The sequence below is a fragment of the Caenorhabditis elegans genome, chromosome V, assembly GCF_000002985.6.
Source record: "Caenorhabditis elegans chromosome V".
Lineage (NCBI taxonomy): Eukaryota > Metazoa > Nematoda > Chromadorea > Rhabditida > Rhabditidae > Caenorhabditis > Caenorhabditis elegans.
Window position 1 is genome coordinate 12,313,276 of NC_003283.11, and position 26,274 is coordinate 12,339,549.

Consider the following 26,274-nt stretch of genomic DNA (forward strand, 5'->3'; position numbering starts at 1 on the left):
AAACAGGAACATCGTGGAGTTTTCAGAAAAATAGTCATCTTCAGAAACACAACGCTGAGCCCAAGGTTATTTGTTTCACAACCAAAACCAGAAATTCTGGTCGTGCCTGCTTTTTCAGATAAAACCTAATTTCCTAGAACGAAATGGAAACCAAAAAGAGGTTTCGACTGAAATTCCGGAAATCTCGTTTCATTCGAAAAAAGAAACCAATCGGTCAAATTGAAAGGGGCAGATGAAGTTGAAGAACAAAAAAAAAGAAAAATGAAAAAAAGAATGAAGAATGAGCTTGAATGTAGACGGAAGACCACAAACGAACTTGATGTGTTCTTCTGATGAACTGCAGGGACAAGATGGATTCCACAGAGAGTTCAAGAAATGTGGAAATGATTTCCGAATATTCTCCAATGTTTTGAAACATATTGAATACAAATATGTGATATTAATGAGAAAAATGTTTTAAAATTATTTTAACGAACTTTTAATAGCGAATATTTTATATCTACTTGAAGAAAAGAACCCTTCCAATCAGGGATGGATTCACCCGTGACCCGTTTCACCCGTTCACCCGTTTTTGGGCGTTTTCGCGGGTGACGGGTGACCCGATCACCCGTTTTTTTTTAAATTTTACGGGTGAAATCCATCCTTGCTTCCAATTGAAGACTGGACCAGGTTAACGGTGGTTTCATGTACTCTTTCAGTTTCTGGAAGAATCAGTTTCGCCAGATGCTCAAACTTTTAGGTACAGAGTGCAAATTTCTATTATCTAGTTTTAAGAAATGCGTTATTCTTACTCAAAGATACGGTGCCAGGTCTCAAAGCGAACAAATACTATATGTACAGTAAGAAATGTGTTTATGTACTGTTGTTCTTCGACCCCAATTTTTTTCTGCAAATAGAAGAAAACGAGGGAATATAAACAACAAATTTTCTAAAATCGGAGGGCCGAGTGAGAAATAGAAAAAAAAGCAAAAACATTGTGAGAGTAAGAAAGTAAGAAGCTACAGTACTATTTATTTAAAGGTGCACATCCCATTGCGAAAACAGTTTTTGTTCGTTTTGGGACCGAATCGAATTTTTCTCGTATTTAGGCGAGAAAACATATTTGGTTAATTTGATTAGGGTTAGGTAGATCTGAAATATCATAGATCCATGTTATATCATAGGTTAAGCAAGTTAACCGACAGTAACCCATAACCCCTCAGAAATTGTTAAAATAATTCAAAAAATTTTGATAGAGGATGAAGAAACACTTGTCATCACCACCACATTTTCTCAAACATTTCGTTTCTTCTTCTTCGTTTTCTTGTCGAGAACCCATCACACAATTGCATTTTGTTTCTCTCTTCTTCCATCTCTCACTCATCTCGCAAAGTGCGTTGAGCAGACAGGGAGGGAAGATTTTAGCACAAAGAGCACAAATATTCGAGTGTTTTCTATTCTATTCATAAAGTTTTCCTGTTCGTGTCTACATCATCAGAGTACACGTTATTATACATTTGAATATTTAGCTTCCACAGATTCAATAATAGTAAGACTATCGGTATGAAGGGATCCTGGAATGAAAGATGCCTTCTAAACAAAGAAACTAAAAGCTTAACTAATTCTACCCTAATAACTAGTCGTTAGCTGACCGTTTTTGGAATGCACCTCTTCAAAATTTATGACCGTTGTGAGAGCTTATTGGAAGTCGAAAACTCTTTACATTGACCTCGTTTACAATAAAACATTCACAAGGGGATGAGGTTGGAAGAAAAAAGATCGATGAGGTGGAAATGGTAATAGCCGTTGGGGAAATGAAAATAATGAAAATGAGTATTAATTAGAGAAATGAAGAATTGTATGAATATTTCTAAGTTTTCTTGAAAAACGAGGTGATCATCGAGTTCTTTTTGGGTGCCTTTTTTGTACCAGGTGCTGGAGCAGTTATCACTTTCGGTTTGGGCTTTTCGGGTGATGCTTTTTGTGGAGAACATTCTACAGCCTTTTGAACTGCCTTGGATACTGAAAATAGATGCATTAAACATTTGAAAAAAAACAACCGAAAACTAAACTATTTCTAGAGAATAAATTAAAGTGTAGAATACGGTAGACTGTACAATATTCATAAAACTTAGGGTGTGTGTCATAGAAAAAGGCAGATTTTTGATTTTCCAGACAATAAAAAAATGTTCCGAAAATTAACAACAAAATTCAATTTTAATTTTGTTTATGTAAAAAAATTGTCTTTTTTTAATGGTAAAAAGTTGAAGCTATTTTTCGATAAATCACAATTTTTTTTGGAATAATCGGAAATTGAAAAACGAAATTTTTACTTGTTTTTTAAAGATTTTTTTTTTGGAAAATTAAGTTTAGACTTTCAATAATTTCGGATAATTTTTGTATTTAAAACAACCTTAATTTTTTCTCGAAATAAAAAATTTAATTCAATTTTAATTTTGTTTGTTAATGAGAAAAATGGTAAGAAAACAAATACTGTTCTTTAAAAAAAAAAATGGTCGAAAATTTGAGCTATTTTCCGAAAAATAGGAAAGCGAAACTTTTATTCGATCTTTTTAAAAGTTTTTTTTTGAAAGAAACGTTTAGATTTTCAATAATTTCTTGTTATTTCTGCATTTAAAAAAGTTATTGTTCTCCTCATCAAAATCAACATATTTTTGATAAATCGTAGTGCCGTAGTCTTTTTCCGTACATTTTTCCGACTTTTATTCGGAAAACACCTAAAATATTTTTGACACTAATATTAAAAATCCAAGTCTCAAACTAAAACGGATGTATTTTTTAACTCGCAAGGAAAACATTTCAAATCTTGAGATCCTCACTTTAATTCTTAAAATTTTTTTTTTTAACTCACCCAAATAACCATCTTCATCAACATATGTCTCGACAACCTTTTCGATTCGTGTGGTTCTCCGTCTATCTTCTGGCAAAGATGAGTTTGTTTTTGTTTCCGTTTTCTTTTCTTCGACCTCCATTGGAACTTGCTCTTCATCGTCAGAATCCGGTACAATAAGTCTCTTCTTCGCTTTCTTGTTCTCATCATTAACCCTTTTTCGCTTTGCTGGTGGTGACTTTTCCTTCTCCACACTTTGCTCTCTTGATGATGGAAATTCATCACTGTCTTGAGAAATAATCAATTTTTCCGGTTTTTTCTCTGGTGTCTTTTCTTTTGGTTTAGTGGCCTTAATAAGTTCTTCAGACTCATCGACTTCTATCATGGGACGTTTACGATTTTTCTTTTCTTGATCTTGAGGAACAGGGGATTGAGATTTCTCAGTCTTTTCAGTTTTCTTTTCAGTTTTTTTGGAAAACATACTCAGAGTTCCTTGTTTTTTCGGTGGAGCAATGGAACTTTTCTTCGTCTCAATAGCTGACTTCGAGGATGTACTTGGTTCGATTGTTGGTTTTTGCTCAGTACTTTTTTCTTTCTCAACTTTAACATTTGACGAATCCGATTTCTTTTGTGGCTTCAATTGTTCTGGCAATTTTTTACCTTTCAAGTCATCATTATCAGCCCATGAACGTCCATATACACGCGTATCTTTTGGATTAGTACGTTGAATACTGTGCAAGCATGTCGAAAAAACCTCAGAAAACTTTGATTTTGTGTCAGTCAAATCCGATTCAGGAACAACAACGTGTTTTATGATTTGAGCTTCAGCAGGAAGGAAGGTAAATTCAGACGAATCAACAGCTCCACTGATTTCATAAAGTGCCCATAGCGGATCCCCTTTTGATTTCACATAATCTTCAAGGATGCTGAAAATTGATAAATTCATTTAAAAACGTGTACAGTATCATACATACCTTGTGGCTTCTGACCTTGGTAGTGATGTCTGCTTTATGAAATTTGTGAGTGTCAGAGGGTCGCACACATCATCGAGTATTGAGGTGAAATTCTCCACCATCTACAAAATGAAATGAATATATTCAACGAATGAGGAAAACAAATATTTAGAAGGTTTGTGAACCAAATAAGTTTCAAAGAAAACGATATTTCAGAGAGAACAATAAACATTTTTATTTTGAAACAAAAAAAACAAGAGTACCAGTATCACATAAAACTACTTGATCTAGTAAAACCCTAAACAAAAATGAACACTAATTTTTGTCGCCATCAGGCAGCAAATCAATCTCGTCAGTATTAACATCATAATCAACAAATGCTGTTTCCATACGATGCCATCTACCGAGAGCTCCAATGTCAACAATGTTCCTCCACAACTCTGTCCATGGCCAATCTTTTAGATTTGAATCTTGTGAAGAATATATTCTAAGTTTATCGTTGTAATCGCTAGCAACCAAGAGCGAAAAGAACCAGAGATTGTAATAATGCAATCGATTTTGGCTGATGAGAAAGTCGCGAGCAGTTAATTCTTTAGCTGAAAATAGCCATTACTTCATAGCATTTAGAATGTGGAACATACTTGTAGCCGGATTATGCTCAGAATTCGGGACCAAAACTAACTTTTGTCGTCTCTCGCATAAATAATCATACATTTCCAGCTCTGTTGGATTTGTCTGATATGCATAGGTTAAAAAACCGAGCCCAGAGAAAACAACTCCTGAAATTGATCAATAAGAATGATAGGTAGAGAGGTGTCATACCAGCTTTAACAGGTCTATCTTTACATCCTTGGACAGTTTCCCTAGCTACAGTAGCATAATCATTTCCCATTCGTTTAAAATATTCTTTGATGCTGATTCCGGTCCGCTGGAAAAAGCCTTTCACTGAAGCAGCAGCCATCTGAAATGAATAATTGTTAACGAAACAACTGAATAAAAAAAGATAACGAAACGAAAACGTTTAAAATAACTTTTAAAAGACAAACGTATGCAAATTAACAGCATAACGAATAGGTAAAACGGCTTTTTGAAGAACTCGGAAAAAATAAAGGCAATATTCGAGATTTTTGATTCTTGACAGAATAAGTAAGTAGTCAAAAGAAGAAATGCAATGTAAAATACTTTTGCAAACATTTTTGAACGCAAAATAATTTTTTTTTGAAAAAAAAATCTAACTGCCAAACGACACTCCGAAATAACGCAGGTCTCGCTTCGATGAGGGGGTACGGTGACACTCGTTTCAGCTGTAGCATTTTCTTTCTTTTCGCGCGGTGCTGTGGTAATATCAATATTTTTCCTGTTTTTAGTGAGTTTCTGTTGATTTTGATAATTTTTTTCAAACAAGTTTATCCAGCTTACAAACCCGAAAACGTGATCAATAAATTTCTCTTACCCACATACGGGGAACGTTATTTGGTTTACTTGAAGTTCTTTACATTCGCTTTGTATATTTTCTCACAAATTTATTAATTCTTTTTGAATATTTTTCACTTATTATCATTTTTCAGATGTCGGCCCCACTCAAACATCCGAACGCTGTGGTTCTCCAGCCACCAACGGTCACCATCTCCCCACTTATCCGTTTCGGACGTTATGCGGCGCTCTCCCTTGGAGTTGTCTATGGTAAGTCGTTTCAAACATTTTTCATACGTGACTTTTGAAAACAGTGACTGTTAATACAGATTGAATTTATCTTTTTTCAAGAGTTCTACTGTCCTCCTACAATTTTACAATTAAAAAAAGCAGTATTCCAAGATAATTACAGTTTCCGTAAACCTTCTTCAGAAGATAAAAATTATTTTCAGGATTTTTCCGTCTTCGCCAGATTCGCGAGTACCACGCCGATATTCGTGAGTGGGATCACGAAAAGGCTGTTGCCGCTGCAGAGGAAGCCGCCAAGAAGAAGAAGTGGCTTGCCAAGGACGAGATGAGATACCTCATGCAGGTAAGATATTTCTATCAAAAAATGAATACATGAAAATTATCTGAATGTAATTTTGGGAGAAACGATTGAAACTATCTCGGAATTTTTTTTTCTTTTCTGGTAAATCCCCTAATTTTGTTAGCGATGTTACCGTTACTATTTTATGTCTAAAAAAATTTGGTTCAGGAAACTCAGAAACAAGCTTTGTGAAAATAGAGCGATATTTTTTGAAACTTAAAATGTTTAAAATTTATTTATCGGAAAATATGGCTTCTAGTAGCTTCACTTTAAACTAATGCTTATTATTTTGTCGAATTAGTCTCTGGAAATGATTAGACTCACATGCTCTCCATTATTAAAAAACAAAACTCTAATGCTTTTTTTTTTGTAAAAACAGATTATTGGAAATCAATGCAAATTTTTTCAATATAATTTTTGTGAATCTTAAATTTGAGTTTTGCCCGACCAAAATTTTTGAAAATTCGCTGTGAAATTTTACGGTGGTTTTTCAATTCTTATTATGGAAAATGCATCACTGTCGGAAGTTATCTTTTACAGCAACAAAATATTAATACCAAGAGAATATTTTTAAAACCCTAAAAATATTAGGTTGATATAATGTCTCCAGTGAGATAGTTTAGAAATGTAATTATTTGCAGTACTAGTCGGAAAATGTTGAAATTATTGAACACAGCTTCTGAAAAAAGTTTATTCTTGAAAACGATGTGGTACACGATCAATTTTTTTGGCATAGAAACACTTTGACGACGTTGGCAGAAATTATTTTAAGATTGCGTTGCTATTTTTGTTATGTATTAATTTATGCAATATTAAAAAAGCGATGTTTGCGAAGAGTAAAACTTTTATCGCTGTTTTCATTTCAGGTTGTCAACATTCCTTTCGAAGAGGGAGTCAAGCAATTCGGAGTTGCCGATCTCTACAAGGAGGATTAAGACGACGGTCACGAAGACACACTATCAGACCCAGGAGAATTATCCCTTTTTCTTTTATTAGTTCAATGAATACCTCTCCGAAACAGAGACATTTCTTCTATATTTGGTAGTGTGTGTTTAATTGTATTCTTCTTTTAAATTTTAAAGTTTCTCGTTTTGTTTAAAGTAGCTGCAAATTTCAGTAAATTACAAATTTTATTTTTTTGAAAAAATCGAATACATAAGATGAGCCTGACTCGAAGTCATCGAAAAAATCACATTTGGAAAGAAGTCAAGGGGTTGGTCAATTTGAAAAGACGGGGTTGATAAAAAACTGTTGAAATTTTATTTTTAATGTAAAAAACCTAAAATAAATAAATAATTTAGGATAAGAAAAACGAGGATATGTAAGAGGAATCTGAAGAATTTCGATTCTAAGTTCGATAATTTTGTGGGAAGTTGTTCAAGGCTTTATGGAAACTGGGGAAAGCATGATGGGAAACAGTAAAAAAACATAATCCTAGAAACTGGATGTTAGGTTGAAAGACTCCATGGATTAAGAGAACTATAAAATGACCAGTAATATTAATTGTCGATGTCAGCAATAGGTTCTTCCGGTTGAAGTTGTTTACAGTACTGGAAAAGAATCTTCTGATAATATTCTCGAGGTGTCAATGTTCGAGCGGTGGAGCATCTGAAAGTTGAGAGATTGTGGATGGATTCAAAATATACTAAATTGTAAAAAAGAACAGTACTAACCTGCTAGTATTCAAATCAAGACTCTCCATACTCTGCAAAACTCGATCAGATGCAAATGAAAGTGTCCTTGGATGTTCAATCCATTTGAAATAATATATATCTGGTGGTACATATGGTCGTCCTCCAATCCAATTCAAATCAGGCTGTCTTCCATTTATCAGACAATCTAATAGATATTCTTCTGGTAATTGAGATAATTTTGTAAGTTGCTCAGCAGTCAATCCATAATTCTTTTGAAGGAATGCCACGTATCCAAATACTTCTCCAAGATGTACCACTTTTCCACCAATTGTCATGAATTGACGACCAAGACTTCGTCCGTAAAAATGAATATCTCGGATATATTCACTTCCGACCAAGTCTGAAAATTTTAGTTTAATTTTTAAAATAATGATTTCATCAAACTCATTTGACATTTTTTTGTGTTAAAAATTTATATCACATTTTGTTTTTGGAACAATGTCTAGGTTTTTGGCATAAGTTCCAAATTGCACAAAGATGCCCATTATACATTCTGAAGTCAGACATTTTATTACTCATAAGTTCTGAGAATATTCCAGGCGTTTCAAAAGCTCCATAAAGTTCTAAAAGTTTCCAGAACATTCCTGACGTTTCTCACCATGAACGAAATATCATCAAATTGTTCAGTTGAGCTTAAAAGGAGCTACAGTAATCGTCATCCCACTTTTTGCAAGTTTTTCTACTTTTCCACGTTTTTATTCATTTCATTTATCCATATTTTCTGTATATTTTTGTATTTAAAAGTTTAAAAAAAATTCAGAGAGTTTTGTAAAATCGTGGGAAAATGCTTACTGTAGCTCTTAAAGGCGCGTGCATTTCTTCGCGGCCACAATTTGAGAATAAATCGCGGTGAAACTGTTATAGTTATCATATTTATTCGTTAATCACGTAATGCATACATATCCTTGAACTTCCATGTTTGAGAATCGTATGAAATTCGTGACGAGACCCATCTATCAAAATAGCGTGCGCCTTTAAAAGTAAATGTCATAGGTTCGCTGGAGCTCGATACCAGTTAATTGCGCTGCTGCATCTTAAGCTTAAGGGGATTTGTTTTAAAGTTAAGATTTTAAAGCTCATAGCTTTCCTTTAAAGTCAAATTTATTTCATTGAAAACAAATTTTAAATTACCACAAACTGTTCTAAAGTGCCAAAAATATCTTACCAATGCACATAGTTGTGATTATGAGTCCAAAGACAATATATGCAAGTGTTGCTGGAAGCCAATCAACATTTGCAGGTACAATGTCACCAAACCCTGCAATGTTTTAATTTCTAATGACGACAAATTGTCTAAAACTCACCGATTGTTGTAACCGTAACAAAACAAAAATAAAATGCTTCGAAGAATGTCCATTCCTCCCACCAACGAACTATATAGGCACCACCCGCAACGTAACCTGAAAGATGTATTTTGAGATAATTTGTTAGTTTAGACAAGATTTTAAGAATAATATTCTAAGCGTTTTTTTTGTAATCTACTATAATTAGGCCTAAAGCTGTTTTAGTTACCTGATTTTCCAGAACACCGGTGACTCGTTTCAAGACCTTGCAGAGAATTTCTCTCAAATACCCGAATCCCAATATTTCATTTCTAAAATAAAATCTTACCCAGCATGATAAGTAGAATAAATAGAACTGAAACTCGTTTCTCGTGATTTGATGGATCAAACTGAATTTGCTCTTCTTCCTCTCCTTCATTCTCATTCTCACCACCTTCACTACCATCGTTGATTTCACTGATATCTGGAAAAAATATTATTTGATGACAGTTTTTGATATGGATTTCTACTAAACATCTATATTATGATTTTTCCTGTGAAAAGGCTGCCATGTGAAATTGGAATGGAAATAGCTACAACTCTAACTTATGTAAGAATTAAACAGTACTTTTGCAGTACATATAAGTTTACCAATACTCCCTGTGGTAGGAAATGAAATACACAAAAAAACGACCCCTATGCCAAAAGTAATGAGAAAATATTGTATGTTTTCAAAACCGTAACCGTAGAAACAATAAGTTTCCATGCTTTCAGCACTCGAAAAATGCAGACAAAACATCCATTTTGTGACTGTAGCTTAGCGGGAATTTCAAAGATCAAAATTGGAAAATTAGCTAATTGGGAAACATGTGAGAGCTATCTATGGAAAATACTTGTTAATAAGTTTTTTTGTAGCATACTTTTGCTTTTTTTGATGTTCTATCAAAGCTTTCACATGCAGCTAGATCACTATTTCAATACTTTGAAGTCGAGTTTGAGTTGTAGAAAAAACGACACTCTAAAGCTTGCGTTAAAAAAAAAAACTTACTATCAAAAGTGCCAGCATCACTGACATTGTCTCTTTGCTGCTTTTTCCTTCTACCGGTACCACCTCCAGCACTTGCAGCGGTGGCTGCCACTGTAGGATTATTGTTGTTTGGATATAACTTCTGTGTTCTTTGTAATAATTCCAATGTTGGCATTGGAATATGCCTTCGTGGTAATCGAATCCAGCAACAAGCCCATTTGATGCATTTCAAGCAGGAATTTGTGACAAACGACATGACTGCCATGTAACCGTGATGTAATTTTATAATATAAGCTGAAAAGCAAAACATTGTGAATTGTGATTTATGAAGGCAAAGTCTTACTGGCAAGAAATCGTCCGATATCAGCTATTGTGACAAGGATGAGTGGAATACCAAGAAGTGCGTAGAAAATGATTGCAACACGTCCTTCATCGGTTCGAGGAACGATGTGACCATATCCTGAAAATTTAGAAGATAATAAAAAATATAAAATGTTCGAGTAAAAGAATTTAATCGTAAAAATTTTAAGTAGTTAAATTTTCCTCTAATGTTTATACCGTTCAAAATGTTGGTTTCGAAAACAGCTGACCAGTTTCCAAGTTAGTTCAATTTCACTTTTAAGTTCACTCTTTCCCCTATCTTCAAATCTGATTGACCTTATGCTTCACATTTCCTTGTGTTCCCAGAATGGAGGGTAGTAAATCAATTCGTGTATTTCACTCGAATTGTCTCATCATTTCAAATTGAATGTCAATGTTTCTACATTCAATCCGTATGTGTCGGCTCTTTCTTCTATGTGTGTGAAGACGTGATTGTGTCAGATAGCATAAGTGCTCACTCTCTCTTTTCTTTGGAAGTGTTCCCGCGAGACAAGCGAAATTGTGTATGAATGTAAGAGAATTAGGCAAAGATTAATCGGATTCTATTTTAAATGGGAGACAAAGATGTTTCCAAGTTATCAACCCAATTAATCGTTTGTTGAACTAACTATAGTATTATCAAAATTAAATGTTATCAACTGCTTCCGAAAATACAAGACTCGCCTGATCATAAATACTTTTTAAACAGTTTTCCATAAATTTGCAATAACTACGGCAGCTTCGAAGCTTATTTTGACACTTACAAAGAAAATTTTATCCATGCTTTTGCTTCTTGGTAGCTTATTAAAATGCTCTGAAAGAAATATTTCAGAATATAAAAAATCTGAAAAGTTATGAGAATATTTAGCCAATTTTAACAATTTTCAAAACCCCCAAAGTGTACAAAAGTCGTTTGAAGAATTTTTATAGATCTCGAATTAAGTGGAAAACTCATTGAAAAATTTCAGAGGATAGAAGCTGAGTTTTTCTTTGTTAACTTTTCTGTTTCAATTGAAATTTTTTGTTGAATTTAAACATGAATAGGAGAATCAAAGATTACCCACCTATTGTCGTTATAGCAGTCCATGAGAAAAATATGCTCGACATAAACGACCATTTAATTGGACCATCACCGTAGATTACATCGTCTGGTGTCATATAATTCCTCGTATAATCCCAAAACACATCTCGTATCAGTTCATCCATTCTAAAAATTCAAAAATTCAAAAATTCCAAACCAAATCAAACATTAAAGGACTCACCCATCGTTTGCAGTTTGTCTCCACGTGGAATATGCTGTCCCGTTATTACTCATTCTCCATAACTGATCCATTACTCGATTTTTCAGTTCTCCTATCCTTCGAGATGTTTCGTTTCGAAGTTGTTGTTCGTAAGGTTTCTCATACTGAAGAATTAATATGTTTCATTGCCTTTATAGTACTTTGCTAATTTTAACTGAGCTTGAATAAAAATAGTTTTTGTAAAAAAACTGGCTCTCTACTCATTATTGCAATATCCAGTGCTGCAATTGCAATTATATTCTCAAAGTTTCTTTCACCGATTTTTTTGCATGACTCGTTATTAACAGTTTCAATTTTTTACGAACTTCAAATGACCGATTGAACAATAGTAAATATACATACTAATAAGGGAAACATGGTACATTTAACTTTAATAAATTACCATGGTAAATTTTTTAAAAAAATTTTCTTATAGTTTCCAAAAACTTACATGGTGAAAACATAACGCTCCTATAAGTGTGTACCCAATCGACAAAAGGACAAGCCCGAAGTGAGGTAATGCCAATCGAAACCACTGAAATAAGTTGTGGTTCATTTGTTGTATCGAATGAGTAATTTGAATATCCGACGCTAGAGATCTGATTACAGAATTCCTAATAAATTGGCAGTCTGAGTGTACCATGTTTGACTTTGTGACATCAAAGTTTCAAAACGACGGATTTCCAATGGCTTTAAAAAATCAAACAAAATTTGGGTACACTGGCCACATATTTCTTAATAGTTATTTAAATCCCGGAAATCTGAATAATTTGTTAGATTTTAGCCGATATCGATGATCAGTCAATTCTTATAACTTTCTACATACCGTTTATTGCTCTGCTCTTTGATTAAAATAGTTTTATACTCAAAAAATTGGTCTCAATACCCTTGAAAGTATTGTTTCGATTCTTCACTTTTTCATCCTTTCTATATTGCCAAAAGCATTTCTTAGACGTCACATATCTGCGTCTCATCCTATTCTACAATATTCTCTAAGACGATTGCCGGGAAGTGATAGTCCCTCGGGGGGCGTAGATGAGGAAGACAACGGCGAGTCGCTTTTGACCCTCTTTCTTCCTTTTTTCGGTGCAAAATTGAAGATATCTCAACCAACTTTTCTGGCTTCAAATATTTGAGTTTCGCCACCACCAACACCACTCAAGAAAAAAAACGAGAAGACCACCCGCGAAACGATCACTTTTTGAGAGAAGGGTCAGAAGTTTGTGTCGTCAAGAACAATAAAGACTAAATATGGGGTATTCAGAGAATAAAAAAGTTGAGAATTGAGTTTTGAAGTAAAAAGTGATTTTAAGATGTTTGAGCACTTTTTTAGGAATCTTTGCAGATTCTTCAAGATCTTCAATATTAAACAAAAACCTCTTTTTCGAGGTTCGATACTTGATACCTCAATTGCGTGCAAATTCTGTATAAAACTTGCCTGTGGTAATTTATGGGTTCCAAAAATTGGATTTTTTAATAGATGGATTAATTGGAAAAATTGGAGAATTGGAAAACTGGATCGGGTTTCAAAATATTGAAAAATATTACTGAAAACTAGAAAACTATTCAGACCGAAATTTAAGGTGTTAAAAAAATGACAGGTGGTTTTGGAAACTTGAGCCATTTTTTCAAATTTTTTGAGAGTTGACTAATGAATAAATGCTCAAGCCCATAGTTTTGACTAATTTCTGAGTACCCAGAAAGTATTTTTCTAAAAGTACGTATGGTGTACCTGGTTACAGTACCTATAACACAAAAATAATGCAGATTCAAATTAACGAACCCTTTTTGTCCTTAACCACCATTTCTTTTCTGTTGTTTCGTCGATCTCTTCTTCTAAATTTTCGATTTCACCTTCCTCTTTGTCCAAGTAGAGATTCAGCCGTTCCGCACTGAAAAATAAACTTTTTCATAGATCTCAATTTTAATTCTTCCGATCCTTCTTCCCTCTTTAAACTTTCCCTTTTCCATATTCAACATTTATATTTTCTGGAAGTTGTTGCATTCTCATATTCTCTATTTCTTTTTTGTTCTTGTTGCAAACATGGTTTTTCTTGTTCTCTCCATTTCCACTTTCCGTGTTCTCTCGGACTCTCGGATTATTGGGCACCGTGGGGGGCGCCCGGCGAAGAGAGATGAGCACAGGGGGTGGCTCGCGGAAAAGAGTTCGACGCATCACTCACTCGGCACTTTTTCGCGCACGCTGCGTCGTGGAACATGAAGGAAACAAGGCAGAAAACAGGAGAAAAACGATGCACAAGAAGCCGTCATGCCATTAGTAGTAGAAGTGAATGGCAAAGAGGCATACGCCAGAAAAAAACGATGGTGTCCGGCGGGGAACAAATTTTTGAATTATTACCATACTACTTTTTGAGTAGTGTCTGGGATTAGGTCAACACGAGTTTTCAGTTTTTATAGACCAATTGGAAGGTTTATAAGTAGATAACTTGTGATTTTGGGTTACTTACCATAGAATAGAACATTGTAAACCAGAAAATGGTTGCATTTTTAATGCGCTATTAAAATTGATGTTTAGAATTAACGAATTTTTTACAGAATAGAGTAATTTATCTGAAGTTTCAGAAAAGTTGAAGTTATTTTCCCTTCGAAAAATTTAAAATCGATATTAAAGTTGGTTCTTCATATATATCCCCAGAATGTTTTTTCAAACGATCCTGATATATTTCAAAAACAAATTTATCATCTTTCTCTCTATCACATCTATTTTTATCTGATACACGTACATCACCCCATAAAATAAGTAATTTCGTTTAAAATAAAACAGGCAATAAACAAGAGCTACGGAACAGGTGCTGCTAGTCCATTCACTGATCTACGTCATGGCTCATAACTTCATAAAATAAGGATCACTTACTAGTGTTCACTTAATCGAAACCTCGAGGAAGCATTGTAAGCATCGAAAAACTGCGCAGACAGTCTTCCTTGTACGTGCATCTCCTTTTTTTTAAAGAAGTAATGGAATGAGGAAGGTAGAATAATAGAAAAGAGACAAGAAATAATGGGTGGTAAAAGTGTGGGAATACAGAGAGAGAATAAAGGACAACTCATCGAATTATTCAAGAGGTGTGCTTCCCTTGAGCTTTTAAGTTACGGCCCATCCTTGTGGAAAGTTATTTGGGTGCCACTTTGATGCAAAACGTCTAGAACGTGCATTTTATGTGAATTTTTTGAATTTAGAAAAGGGATTGCAAGGGTGAATCTGATGGATTTTTTCCTGATTTTTCAAGTAAAATTTCAACGAAAAAAAAAAATGTACTATTAGACAATTCTCGTGGCCATAGGAAAATAGTAAACTATTAAAAATGGCTAGATATTAACAAAATTATCTTTGAAATTAAAAAGTCAAGAGTGACTTCTGTAATACAGGAATTTAATCGTTTTGCTTTGTTCAAATTTTACTTGTTGGCGGAATTTCTCAAACGCTTAAAATTCCATAACGCATAAGTTAGACAAATTATGAAGATACAAAAATCATTTTTGAAGTAATAAATAATAAAAAATCTCTACCAACCTCAGTTCTTCGACGTCATTATTTTGTTGATCTACTCCGGTTGCCGACGCAATTTGTTGTAAATTATACAGAGAAGGTGGGGATGAAGGTGGTCCTAATGAAATTCCTGGTGAAGATGGACGATGATGACGTTGAAACGACGATGTGGATGGTTGATATGATACTTGAGGATTTGGGGTCGATGCTCGATGATTCATATACATTGGATTCAACATGTTTGTTTAATTCTTCTAGATCGTCTAGAACTTCTAGATATTCTACTTGTTCTACGTTTTCAGCGACGTCGACGACGTCAGTCGCCGTGCGACGTGAACGTCGTCGATTACTTCTTCGCCTTCTCGCTTTTCTTGATGAAATATTCGGATGGTCGTCGTCGTCGGTCTTCTCGTCGTTGCTTTGATTACTGGCGGTATGTCGTCTCATCCGCATGTGAATCGATGCATTGGAGGGTAGATATGATTAGAAAGTGCAAAGGGAATTGGTGTGTGATGATGAATGAAGAAGACGAGTCTAGGAGCAGAATATAAAAATAGGTTTATGGGTGATAAAGTTTAGTGATTCGGAAGGGAAAAGGTGAAATGAGATATCGAAGTACGAAAGAGTGATGGTCAAGAATTGATTATCGGTGGAAGCTTATAAACATTGAAAATTTCAGCAGCTTTTGATATATCTTTCTAAAAACTATCAACTGTTTTATGGAAAGGCTTTCATTTGTAGTAAAATTCTAAATCTGAAGACATTTCACCTAACCCAAAAAAAATGTTTTAAACTTAAAAGTTGTAAGTATAATTCTAAGAAGTATATTCGAAAAGCAAAAAAGAGACATTTGTTGTACAAAACGTTCGAAATTTCTCTCTCAAATGACTGAATAAGTTTGCAAATAGTTCCTTATTGAATTCTAGTCGAATCTAGTTAGAGCTCATCATCATTGCCAAAACAGACAGAGAAAGTGAAATCCGATTCCAAAATTTTCCAATTTCACTAATTCGAATGCCTTCTACATCTATCCAACCAAAAATTATACGTTTATCCTCGTATCCTTCCTGACATTCTCAATGCTTTCCGTTTTCTAGACAATCTAGCACAGCCGAAAGTGCAGAAAAAGAGCATGAGCTTCTGACTCGTCTCGATAATCAGATATGGACCCTCTCAAGGCGGTTCATATCGAAAGGAAAGAGTTTGACTGACTCCGAAGATATGAAACACACGCTAATCTGATTGAGAAAAGGAGACGAGTGAGGGAGGAGGTCCCAAATATTCAAGGAAATGCACACTTATTCGTCCGGAGCAGCAAAAAAAACTTGGAAACGAACTTTTGTAGAATGAAATTTTGAGCATAAACTGCTGAAGATGAAGTGGGTCAGAAGAAAATTTTAAATATTCTAACCGAACTTCGTTTTAGTTAGGGTATTTCAATGGAAAAAAGGGAACAAAGGAAAAGTTGTAAAAAAATTTCTTGAATTAGTGCTACAATTTTAATAAATTTTCAACTATGACACCTAATCTATTCAAATTGTTTTTTTTTGTAATTATTATTTCCCAATTTTTCCAACTAGGTTAAATTTGACAAAGCGAAAAAATTTATCGGAATAGTGCGTCCACATTTCAATTATGTATATGATATCATGAAACAAAAGAAGATTCAAAAACAATTCATGTTACCGTAATTTTCACATTAGTCTTGTACTTATAGTGCTCTGCTTACGATAAGCTATTTTGACATTTTGACATTTTAGCTATTTTTACATTTTAACTGTTCAACTATTAAAATAATTATCACATTTAAAAATATTTTCAAATTTTACTATAAGTAACCGAGAAAAAATCTGTAAAACTATTACAATGATCGTACAAGACTAAACAACTGACACAAAAAGTTTTACTATAAATTTTAATTGAAAGGCTGATTTAGCATTTCACAGAAACGAGTCAGAGCTGTAAAAATGTTTCAAAATTAATGTGTTCTTCTGAATCTGTACATAGTAAAATGTATAAGGGTATGTTATGCAATTGGAACGGAACATATGGGGACCCATAACTTATTTAACTAATATTAATAAACTCAATTAAATCCCGCCCGCAAATTTAGAGACCACATCGGAAGATGGAATTCCAAGTTGAGTTTGAGGATGTTTTAGATAGTAAAAATGACGAATGATAATTATAAATCGGAATGCCAAACCGAGAACTAAATTTTCAGAAAATAAGAATTAAAGACAATAGAAAACGAGTGCAAATATTTGAACAAATCTGTGTGAAAAGAGAAGGCGTGGTCTTCTCATTCCCACCCGTTTCTCCCCATCTTCACAGAAGAATAGACGGGGGTATCTTTTGGCGACTTGACCTGGCGCCGCCCACTTTTTCGTTCTTCTCGGTCGTCTTGTTGGTGTGTCCTGCAGAGCAGCTCGGGACCCGGGCCCCCACGTCCGTCCCCGGAGGAATCTGGGTATGAATATGAGTGTCTGTGTTTGTTGTGTTTGGTTAGAGTGCGTCTCCTTTTTCTTCTCCCCTTTCATTCTTCTTCACACATCCTTCCACAGAAATACGCAACTTTTCGGCGCCCTTCGACTTTTCCAAAGACAACGACGGATACTCGAAGAATATGGAGACAAAGTGTGGAGTCAAGTTGTTTGGAAAAGTATGCGAGGATAACAGAAAAAGAAGTAGTAGAACAGACAATGGAAGGATTTGCATAACTGCCAACAGGGTGGGACGGACTCAGACCCCCGACCAAAGTTTTTTTTGGAGCTGGGTTCACAATGATACCATCGAAATAAGCGTCAGTTGTGGCACATAACCTGTGACCGTTTTTGGTTTGACTGTGCAACTGGATTTAATTGGAGAAATTCAATGGGTGGAAACAGGATGTGCATGGGGCTGGAGTACATTTTTTTCATTAAAAAATCCAGCCATTCATTTTTATGTAAGATGAAAAACGATCAGTTCCACAAATTAAACATTTTGATGGCTTTGAAATTACAGAAATACCATAGTTCACAGTCGGCAAGCGATACCAACCGAAAATAGACAAACCGAAAAGCCCACGACCTTCCTTTGTTAGGAATAAATATTTCCTAACTATCAGATATGTGGAATCTTAGAAATGAGGGAGCAGGAAACTAGTATTGGAAATGGTTAATATTCAGATGACTGAACTGATAATGAATCAATATTCATAAAATGCCAATTTTACCTTTAAGATTTGCACATTGGCTCACCGTTTCTCAGCTTTCTTCATTTCCTCCATTTGTTGTACAGATGCAGGAAATAAAGCTTCAAGATAGCTAACTGACAATCTCATTTTTCTATATCTCTGATCCCACGGACTGTTAAGCATATTTTCAGTTTTTGGAATTCCATTTGCAATTCGCATACGTGGCCCCATCTTTATCTTCATTCGCTTTCTCTTCGACTTGAATATCCTTTTTGTTTTTTGCACTTCATTGAATTTTGGAATCATTGTAAGAATAGGGGTTAAGCTTGTGGAACTTATTGATCTCGATGCCATTTTTAGGCCGAAGTAGTAATTTTCGTAAAAAAAACAAGAGAGTGAGAAAAAATGAGGAAATTCCGAGTCCTTATGATAATCCAGCTAGGAATTATAAATAGCTGGAGGGCTTTTTCACAAAACATTGTCGAATCGAACACGGCTATTCAATATTAAAAGAATAGATTATATAAATACCTTTATTTGACTCCCGTAAAAAACAAGAGGAAGAAACCAATATTTTGAAAACCTAAAAAAGTTTCGCTCCCGGGTGGGCTCGAACCACCAACCTTTCGGTTAACAGCCGAACGCGCTGCCTATTGCGCCACGGAAGCCACGCTCGTCGTTGTTTTTTGTGCCATTATGAAACTTACCGCCGATAGATGTGATGGGCGAATTTCGCGCGTGCGAACATTGTCGTCGTGTGCGATCTATCCTTGAAGTCTGACGGTTCGCCAAGTTTCAAACATAATTGAGACGCCGACTACTATAAATCGAGCAACATAAATTAAGTGTTGGAGAATACGGTAAAAAGTGAGAAATATTAGAGGCGAATTGAAAAAATGATGATGGGATATTGTTAATCTATCTAGATATCTTGCATTGGCAAGCTTTTAATTCCGAAAAATGTACCGTATTTTCCCTGTTTTTATTAAAACTAATACGGGTGCAAGCCTATTAGGAATGTACGAATAATAGGGATATCAACACTATTTTTAAATTTATATTTTTTGAGTTCAAGAATGGTCGATTTTTTGAAAATTTTCACTTGAAATTATTTCCTTTTATTTTGCACAAAAGTTTCAAAACTAATAGAGAAAATACATAATTTAAAATATGCGAACCAACATTTGATTTTTAAAATGAAATCAAGAAGACCAAAAAATGGAATTGAGAAGTCTAAAGATGTGCACCATGCTGCACTTGCACAGAAACTGATTCTTTTCCGGAAACAAGGTGAAGAAGTTGTTCAGTAGATATAGTATAAAAGAAGAAGAGACGCAGACAATGTCGACTTCTCCGAAGGATTGAGTTTCAATATCAGAAGAGAAATGTTGAGGGAGGACTCACTCACCATACTTCTCAATATTTTTGGTGGGAATTTACAAATCGGTTTATACATTGATTCTCGAAATTTTGGAAATGATCAAGAATTGAACTAACAGTTTAAGCTTTGTTTTAGTTAGAAAAATTCGAATTTTTAAAGGTTTCAAATAGATTCTAAAGTATACATGACGCGGATAAAAATTATGTTTTCCGTGTACCTGGGCAATTTGGTATTTTTGGTGTTTCGACAAAAATTTTGGTTTTTTTTGAAACCGAAAAAAATCAACTTTCGATTTTCGTATTTAAATTTTTTATGCAAAACCTGGTTTTGCATGCATGATTGATTGTTTTTTTCTTGTTTTTTGGTCTAAAGACTGGGAACGAGTAAAGTTAATTTTTAACTTAATCTTTAAAAAATCCCCCGTTTAAAACTATATCAAAAACGGTAAAAATTACATGGAATTTTTCCCAACAAAGTTGCAAACCTAATATAGTTGTTCAAAAGTGCAAAGAGAAAATGTTCTCTTGCTAACCTAAAATGGCGACTTTTAAGTATTTAAAAAGTCACTTTTGAAACTCTATTCAAAACGACAACAAATGTGAACAGAAGGCGGTAGATAATTATATTTAGGCGTCTAAGGGAGAAGGTGTTCATTGAGCAAATGAAATAGAGTTTGAACTTTCTGGAAAGACGCTTTGGAATGTAAGACTATTTTTCAAAAGTTAAAAAAAATGAAACAATATTGTATTATTTGCTCTGAATCCCAAAATGACATCTTGTGGCTTGTTATTTCCATACTTTAAATTCAAATTTATGTTGCCAAATGCAGAAAAAAATACGACAACTATCAATTCAACATTAGGCATCTTTTAAGTAGTTTTAAGGATTTTTTCAACGAAAATGATAACAATTTTCAGATAAATGAACTAATTATCTATAGTTTGACATCAAATTACGATGATAAATTTAGGAACAACATAAGTTGATATGCAGAATTTTGGCTTTAATAAAAAAATGTCTGAATTATTTTTGTAACATTTAGTTGAAAGAGATTTGCAAAATAAAATAGTTTTAATTGGAAATTTGATTGAAAACTTTGAAAAAAACTAATCTTATTGAAGAAGTTGTAAAAATGGGCAGATTTCTGGAAAACATCTGACATTATTTACTTTTGTTTTAGTACTTGAAGTAACTATAAGGAACTATGAATTTAACGCCGTTCATTTCATTTTTCTCTTTTTTCCATTTCATATCTAGCCATTCTCTCATATCTCGGACTTTTTCAACCATTCGATGCTCGAAGGAGCCACCAGTCTTCCTAGTCAAAATGTGAATAATTGAGTGAACTGGGAGCGGTGATGCGTCGTCCAGAAGATGTTAAATGATGACGTCAAAAAAAAAACGGAAAAAAATAAACTACAAGAATTTTTTACATTGTTTCAAAAAGAAAATTTAAAAATTTACATTCAATAAAATGGTCGACTGATCCAAAAAAAACATTATTTTTCCTTCATCAATTATTTTCTAGGGTATTAGAAATGAAGATTATAAAAAATATATCAAATTTCTGAAATTTGGAAGAATGAAAAAATTCAAAGGAGTTATGAATAATGTTTACCACCCAGATTTTTTTTCGCTTAAAGTTTTAGTTCACAAGAAACATTTTAAATTTTGATTATGATTATTTTTAGTGAGTTGAGAGAAAACTATTTACAAATGCTATCACGAGAAGTGTGAAACCAATAAACCTATTTTCAATGTAAAGTGTTACTTCTGGAACAAAACAATAACAAGCTCTCAGGTGACGTAACAAATGAAGGGTCCATCAGACAGCAGAGATTTTGATAAAATCATAGTTGTGTCCGGTGGTGATAAGCCACATGAGAAAGAGATAGAAACAAGAGTCGGGTGTCTATAAAACAGATGAATGTCAAGCAAAATGTTCCACCAAATTGACAGTTGTTGCTCGGAGCCTTGCAGAGACCCAAAAATTAGTCTGAATGATATTTTGACTTTTGGAAATTTTTCAGATCAAAGGCAGACTTTTATTTGAGAATTATTTTTCTATTTCTTTTTGTTTAATTTATATCAGTTTTTACGGATAAGTCAATAAAATAAGTTTCATAATGGGCCTTCCTCAAAACTATTTCAGAAAGTTTCACATAATGTTTGGTTTTTTATTAATAATTTTACTTTTTTTCAGACAATTCAACAAAATTGCAGATTTCCTTCAGTCCTTTTTCAAAAAAAAAAAATTGAAATGCCATAAATATATGTGAAAATAGTTGGTGAAGTGTTCAGTTTTTTACTAATATTTTGAGTGTTTTAGTTTAAAGTTACTCTACCTCCAATTACAAAGTATTTTCTCGAACACAACTAGAAGCTTGAAATGGTGAGGAAAAATATAAAATATGCTAGACCTAATTAATAACACTTGATGATATAAACCAAAGTCAGTGAGAAATCTATATATGACGCAGATGAGAGTGACTTGTTTCAAATGAAAAATAGAAACAAAAAGTGCTTGCAGGCTTCGCTGCCTTCATTGTGATGGTGTTGGTGTGAAGGTCCTGGGCGCAAAGTGCGTGCCAATAGTTTATTCATAACTGTACCGCCTGTTTCGTTTTGTTCATCACACTCACTTCTACTTGACTCTTTTTACCGAGCCGCGTTTCCTTTTTTGTCTACTTTGACTGTGTCTAAGTACCCATAAATTGAATGAGCAGAGTCACTCATGTGAAACTAAATTGATGATCAACATAATATCTAAAAATAAGTTATTATTATAGAATCAAAACAAAAATATCGATAAAATGGGTATAAAACCGAGAAAAAGTTCCGCCGACATATAAATGTCCGGATTAAATTGTCAAAACTCTCTCAAAGTTGAGAGAGAGAGAGAGAGACACGCCGCGGCTCCCGACCCAAAAAATTGTTTTCTGGTTGTTCGAAGAAACGGACACGAAGTAGTAAACTGATTATTGAATAAGCGAGACATCAGTTGACAACGAAGAGTCGTCAGAAAAAGGACAAGAACCCGAAAAAACCGTTGGTAAAATGAAAGAAACTTACTCATCAAGATGTGTTGACCTAGCTGTGTGCATCGAATTCCGGTTCGAAAAGTCCGATTCGCGGTAGCTTTGTGGTAGAGATCTGAAATTTTTTTAAAATGAACTTGAATGTTTGAATTTTTGGTTTAAAAGTTGTATTGGCATTACCTTAAATGCACTTTCACATGCTATGTCACATCATTTTTTGGTTCTGTGTCATTCTCGACATGCTTTTTAGCTTTTGAAAATTTAAACTAAGTATTTAACATTTTTGGGGCTGACGGCTCATTTGGTAAGTGAGTCTACAAGCCAATTTAAATTTTAAATGCACAAAAAATGGTTCAAAATTTTTTTTAAAGCTTTGGTAAAAATAATTCAAATGAACATATATCAAAATTAGAAAGTTTGACAAAAAGCCTTCAACTTTAAAAAATTTCCAAAAACGTTGTCTATAGACAACGTTTTTTTGTATACATGAATATATGTTATTCAACTTTTAACTGCAGCGATTTACATCTCAAGTCTGTTTGAAGAGAAGTTGATCTTGATTTTTTTGAGAACCGAAATAATTATTACCACTAACAATGATTTGTAAATTATTGCATTCAACATTTTTAAAATTAAATTTTGTTGCTCTTGAGTTACATGTGATTCAAAGAAAAACTCAAAAAAGGACTCGAAGGTGTCGATCGCTCTTGGTATGATTGTAGTGTAACATTATAAAATATCAATGTACTTGCAAATATGAGTTGGTTAATCATTTTTGCTGACCTTCATAATTTTCGTTATAGTGAACTGAAGAATATCGCAAAAAATTTTCAACAATTTACATGATAATTTTCAGCCAGCACTGTATAAAACATCTTTCAAACTCACACATAACGATGCGCAATTAGGTTTGGCATGAGCAGGTGAGTCAAATAGCGACTCATATAGCTCATGACGCCTTTCAGCGCGAGATGGACTCTCACCCCGACCAGCAATATGTCCAAAAAATGCTCACGGGGACTCTATTACATCCTTGTCTCAGCCTTCATTCATCTCGTCTTTCCCCTTATTTTATGTTATTATTTATTCGTCGATGGACACCGCTTCGCTGTTCTATCTATTACTACGCGTGTGGTTGGGGGGCACCGGTTGTGGATGGGAAAGGCGAATCGAAAAGTAATATAACTCAAAAATTATAAAGCCACCCGAAAGAGAAGAAAACCTAGAAAATACAGTACTAAAAAACTAGGGGTGACACCATAAGAATGGGTTACACCTATGGGTGTTACCCATTAGTGCATTGCGAAATGATAGTTATCTGAAATCTTTCAAACCATCAGTCGTCAAATATTTTTATCAGTTACTGGATTTGATCATTAAATTTTTTTAATAAAAAAAATACTGTTGAAATAATTTCTCATAACAAATTCATATGTTTGACATCATTACCCAAAATTTAATGATCCGGCAATGTCAACGGATCTACTTTTACTTTAGTCAAACAAAAATACAAACTGAAACTTGAAATTTGCTGATATTTTTAGCCCCTTGTTCGAAAAGTAAAGTCAAATTTTAAAGTTAGAAACAACAAAGTTCTACAAGAACTAAACACATCAATAATATTCCAAAATCACTGAATAATTTGAACATGGTTTTTGTTCACATTGAGAAATTTCGACAGACAGCTGCATTCCACTGCATTTATGTTAGAGTGAAATATGCATTATTTTTTAAGTTCCTTGAAAAGAACGGGACCATTTTTAAAATTATTTGGAAACCTAAAGTGGGAAACTGCGGCTAATAATTTACTAAACGATTACACTTTTTTTTGCTTATCTTTTTAGTAGAATAAATCTTACGGTGGAATGGGTGGCGGTGCTATAAATGTTCCAATAAGGGGCTGTTTCATTGTTCCACTCCTGCTCGTAGAAGGTACTGCCACAAACTGCTTCATAGTGATTTATGAAAATAGGAGGGTCTGAAAATGTTCAATGAAGTCAACTTGTCGAATTTACGAATTGCTTCCTGGTAACAACTAGGTAAATTTTTGAATAGTTTTTCATAAGCTGCCAAGTTGAGATCATTAAATTACTAGCAAATTCCAAGAATACATTTCAAAAATAAGCGAAAAAAACTTACTTTCAGCCGCTATCCACCGGAAGTTTCATCCAGAATGATGATTATTTTAGAAAAGGAGTTTCTGAAAGAAGTAAAATAAACGCAAGATTTAAGGTGTGAATTAAAATGTTCATATACAAAATGAATCAGAAATATGAAAAGTTATGTGTATATCTTAGCGTAATGAAATAATTGAGTGAAAATTCTGAAATATCGTCGAAGTTATTTTTTAAAACCTAGTTGTATAAAAATTACAATTCTATTTCTTCCCGTTTCAATAGAAAATTGACCTATACTGAAAAAAAATCGACAAAGATTGATTTTCTAGAAAAACCGGTTCAATTTTTTGCAAAAGCTATTAAAACCTGTAATACAACACAATTTCAGAATTTTTTCAGATAAATCCTATCAGATACATGTGCTTATAATAAAAATTTATTGAAATAATAATAAAACAAAGAAAAGAAAAAAGGGAAATAAAGAAGAGAAAGAAGACGTGAGTGTATGTGTGCAAGTGAGATCTAGACCTAAACCTTCGAGCTCCATGAGCCACAAAACAGATAGAGATATCTACGTGAACTCTCGAAAATAAGTATGAACTTTCTCGTTTTGTGTTATGCCTCTATGACTATTAAGCATGTCCATGACACTCTACACTCTCCTTACGAAACCCTTATATCTCACTAATTGTCTCCAGACTTTTCAAAGTATTATTTCATTTTAATTGTATTAGTTTTGTGGTAACAATTGAAAATGAGAAAGAGAGAGAGAGAGATAAAAGTTTTTGAAGAGCACTCTTGATGATGTCAGCTAAAGATCATGAACGAAAATATTCGAATCAACAAAAATAAAAACTAAACAAGAAAAAGTGAGAAGTGCCGAAACATAAATCGAGATACTACTATGTATATATACCAAAGGAAGTTGGCGCCACCCGTCAAAGAGCACCATTTGTCATTCAGAACCACCTGAAGTCAGGTCACCCCCATACACTCGACCACTAGTAGTTTTTCAAGTTTTTGCAGGTTTTCAGGAAGGTCTCACCAGGAAATAATTGCTCACAAATCGTGATGATGAAGGCTTGATGACGGAAAGGTAAACATACTATACACGTATCCACCCGGATCTACTTGTTAATTCATCGTATTGTGTTCTTACAATACAAAATGCACGATTCATTCTTTTATTTGTTATTCACTAGTAAGCTGACAGAAAGAATAATGAGCGTTATGAACTATGGAACAATAGGAAAATGATAACAAGGCAGTCTTCCTCAACCAGACAGCTAACTCTTAAAACTATTTTCACTATTCACTTTGTCAGATTCAAAATAGTTTTAGGTATTGAAAAGCATAAAATAAACAAAATCAAGCAGGTGAACGTTATGCAGACTTCAAAAATCAAGAATAAAACACGCCATGTTGGTAATTCCATTAAATTTGTGCAACTAAAGCTTAATTTCTGGATATTGAATTATTCTTTAGCCTATTGATTTTTTTTCCTGACGTGAACAAATGTGCTGAACACCTATAGGTTCTAAGAATCGAGAACTAAATGAAGGTAAAATGAAGGTGAAGCCTTTTGCTCGAAATGCAAGCTGAGGAAGTTACAGTAGAATTTGTCTAAAAATTCCAATAGTTCTA

The 26,274-nt window shown here is 33.9% G+C and overlaps 4 protein-coding genes and 18 non-coding genes across 25 annotated transcripts; 9 read left to right on the top strand and 13 right to left on the bottom strand.

Moving 5' to 3' along the window:
- Positions 1 to 1,643: 1,643 nt before the first annotated feature.
- On the bottom strand, positions 1,644 to 3,905 carry R04F11.3 (DNA polymerase delta subunit 3; the record flags this gene model as incomplete). Its single annotated transcript, NM_073687.4, has 3 exons — positions 1,644 to 2,001; positions 2,852 to 3,756; positions 3,805 to 3,905. The coding sequence occupies 3 exons, from the start codon at positions 3,903 to 3,905 to the stop codon at positions 1,850 to 1,852; spliced, it is 1,158 nt and encodes a 385-aa protein (NP_506088.1). The 3' UTR covers positions 1,644 to 1,849.
- Positions 3,906 to 4,002: 97 nt separating this feature from the next.
- On the bottom strand, positions 4,003 to 4,744 carry R04F11.5 (Mitochondrial import inner membrane translocase subunit Tim29; the record flags this gene model as incomplete). The annotated part of the gene is made up of 3 exons (NM_073688.4): positions 4,003 to 4,379; positions 4,425 to 4,562; positions 4,606 to 4,744. 3 exons carry the CDS (start codon positions 4,742 to 4,744, stop codon positions 4,099 to 4,101), a joined length of 558 nt encoding a protein of 185 aa, NP_506089.1. The 3' UTR covers positions 4,003 to 4,098.
- A 607-nt stretch (positions 4,745 to 5,351) lies between these two features.
- On the top strand, positions 5,352 to 6,954 carry R04F11.2 (ATP synthase F(0) complex subunit e, mitochondrial; the record flags this gene model as incomplete). Its single annotated transcript, NM_001383420.2, has 3 exons — positions 5,352 to 5,466; positions 5,649 to 5,788; positions 6,652 to 6,954. 3 exons carry the CDS (start codon positions 5,352 to 5,354, stop codon positions 6,718 to 6,720), a joined length of 324 nt encoding a protein of 107 aa, NP_001369946.1. The 3' UTR covers positions 6,721 to 6,954.
- twk-13 (Potassium channel domain-containing protein) lies at positions 6,895 to 24,719 on the bottom strand (the record flags this gene model as incomplete). Of its 4 annotated transcripts, NM_001276939.4 has the most annotated exons (14): positions 6,897 to 7,393; positions 7,459 to 7,819; positions 8,645 to 8,737; positions 8,784 to 8,879; positions 9,091 to 9,225; positions 9,790 to 10,062; positions 10,112 to 10,228; positions 11,193 to 11,335; positions 11,391 to 11,533; positions 11,860 to 11,943; positions 13,192 to 13,300; positions 22,548 to 22,628; positions 24,373 to 24,491; positions 24,653 to 24,719. In NM_001276939.4, 13 exons carry the CDS (start codon positions 24,465 to 24,467, stop codon positions 7,285 to 7,287), a joined length of 1,839 nt encoding a protein of 612 aa, NP_001263868.1. The 4 variants fall into 4 exon arrangements, with proteins under 4 accessions (NP_506091.2, NP_001263868.1, NP_001122984.1 ...); NM_001276940.3 differs by lacking the exons at positions 24,373 to 24,491; positions 24,653 to 24,719 and adding an exon at positions 23,402 to 23,430 and having other exon boundaries at positions 7,285 to 7,393; NM_073690.10 differs by lacking the exons at positions 22,548 to 22,628; positions 24,373 to 24,491; positions 24,653 to 24,719 and adding an exon at positions 18,802 to 18,842 and having other exon boundaries at positions 6,895 to 7,393.
- On the bottom strand, positions 9,974 to 9,994 carry 21ur-13221. Its single transcript, NR_069719.1, has one exon.
- On the bottom strand, positions 10,361 to 10,418 carry R04F11.15. The gene has a single exon (NR_069720.1). It is a non-coding gene; the product is annotated as an Unclassified non-coding RNA R04F11.15 (non-coding RNA).
- R04F11.19 lies at positions 12,287 to 12,494 on the bottom strand. The gene has a single exon (NR_069721.1). It is a non-coding gene; the product is annotated as an Unclassified non-coding RNA R04F11.19 (non-coding RNA).
- R04F11.14 lies at positions 12,361 to 12,495 on the top strand. Its single transcript, NR_069722.1, has one exon. It is a non-coding gene; the product is annotated as an Unclassified non-coding RNA R04F11.14 (non-coding RNA).
- On the top strand, positions 12,717 to 12,862 carry R04F11.16. Its single transcript, NR_069723.1, has one exon. It is a non-coding gene; the product is annotated as an Unclassified non-coding RNA R04F11.16 (non-coding RNA).
- R04F11.7 lies at positions 13,433 to 13,624 on the bottom strand. The gene has a single exon (NR_069724.1). It is a non-coding gene; the product is annotated as an Unclassified non-coding RNA R04F11.7 (non-coding RNA).
- On the top strand, positions 13,434 to 13,625 carry R04F11.10. The gene has a single exon (NR_069725.1). It is a non-coding gene; the product is annotated as an Unclassified non-coding RNA R04F11.10 (non-coding RNA).
- R04F11.23 lies at positions 13,815 to 13,882 on the top strand. The gene has a single exon (NR_069726.1). It is a non-coding gene; the product is annotated as an Unclassified non-coding RNA R04F11.23 (non-coding RNA).
- R04F11.26 lies at positions 13,923 to 14,020 on the bottom strand. The gene has a single exon (NR_069727.1). It is a non-coding gene; the product is annotated as an Unclassified non-coding RNA R04F11.26 (non-coding RNA).
- On the bottom strand, positions 15,888 to 16,024 carry R04F11.25. The gene has a single exon (NR_069728.1). It is a non-coding gene; the product is annotated as an Unclassified non-coding RNA R04F11.25 (non-coding RNA).
- R04F11.27 lies at positions 17,183 to 17,331 on the bottom strand. Its single transcript, NR_069729.1, has one exon. It is a non-coding gene; the product is annotated as an Unclassified non-coding RNA R04F11.27 (non-coding RNA).
- On the bottom strand, positions 18,690 to 18,762 carry R04F11.t1. The gene has a single exon. It is a non-coding gene; the product is annotated as a tRNA-Asn (tRNA).
- R04F11.8 lies at positions 21,246 to 21,383 on the top strand. Its single transcript, NR_069730.1, has one exon. It is a non-coding gene; the product is annotated as an Unclassified non-coding RNA R04F11.8 (non-coding RNA).
- Positions 21,901 to 22,169, top strand: R04F11.11. Its single transcript, NR_069731.1, has one exon. It is a non-coding gene; the product is annotated as an Unclassified non-coding RNA R04F11.11 (non-coding RNA).
- Positions 21,977 to 22,119, bottom strand: R04F11.9. The gene has a single exon (NR_069732.1). It is a non-coding gene; the product is annotated as an Unclassified non-coding RNA R04F11.9 (non-coding RNA).
- Positions 23,423 to 23,633, top strand: R04F11.18. Its single transcript, NR_069733.1, has one exon. It is a non-coding gene; the product is annotated as an Unclassified non-coding RNA R04F11.18 (non-coding RNA).
- An 858-nt stretch (positions 24,720 to 25,577) lies between the features above and the next one.
- R04F11.12 lies at positions 25,578 to 25,693 on the bottom strand. Its single transcript, NR_069734.1, has one exon. It is a non-coding gene; the product is annotated as an Unclassified non-coding RNA R04F11.12 (non-coding RNA).
- R04F11.13 lies at positions 25,618 to 25,747 on the top strand. The gene has a single exon (NR_069735.1). It is a non-coding gene; the product is annotated as an Unclassified non-coding RNA R04F11.13 (non-coding RNA).
- Positions 25,748 to 26,274: the final 527 nt, after the last annotated feature.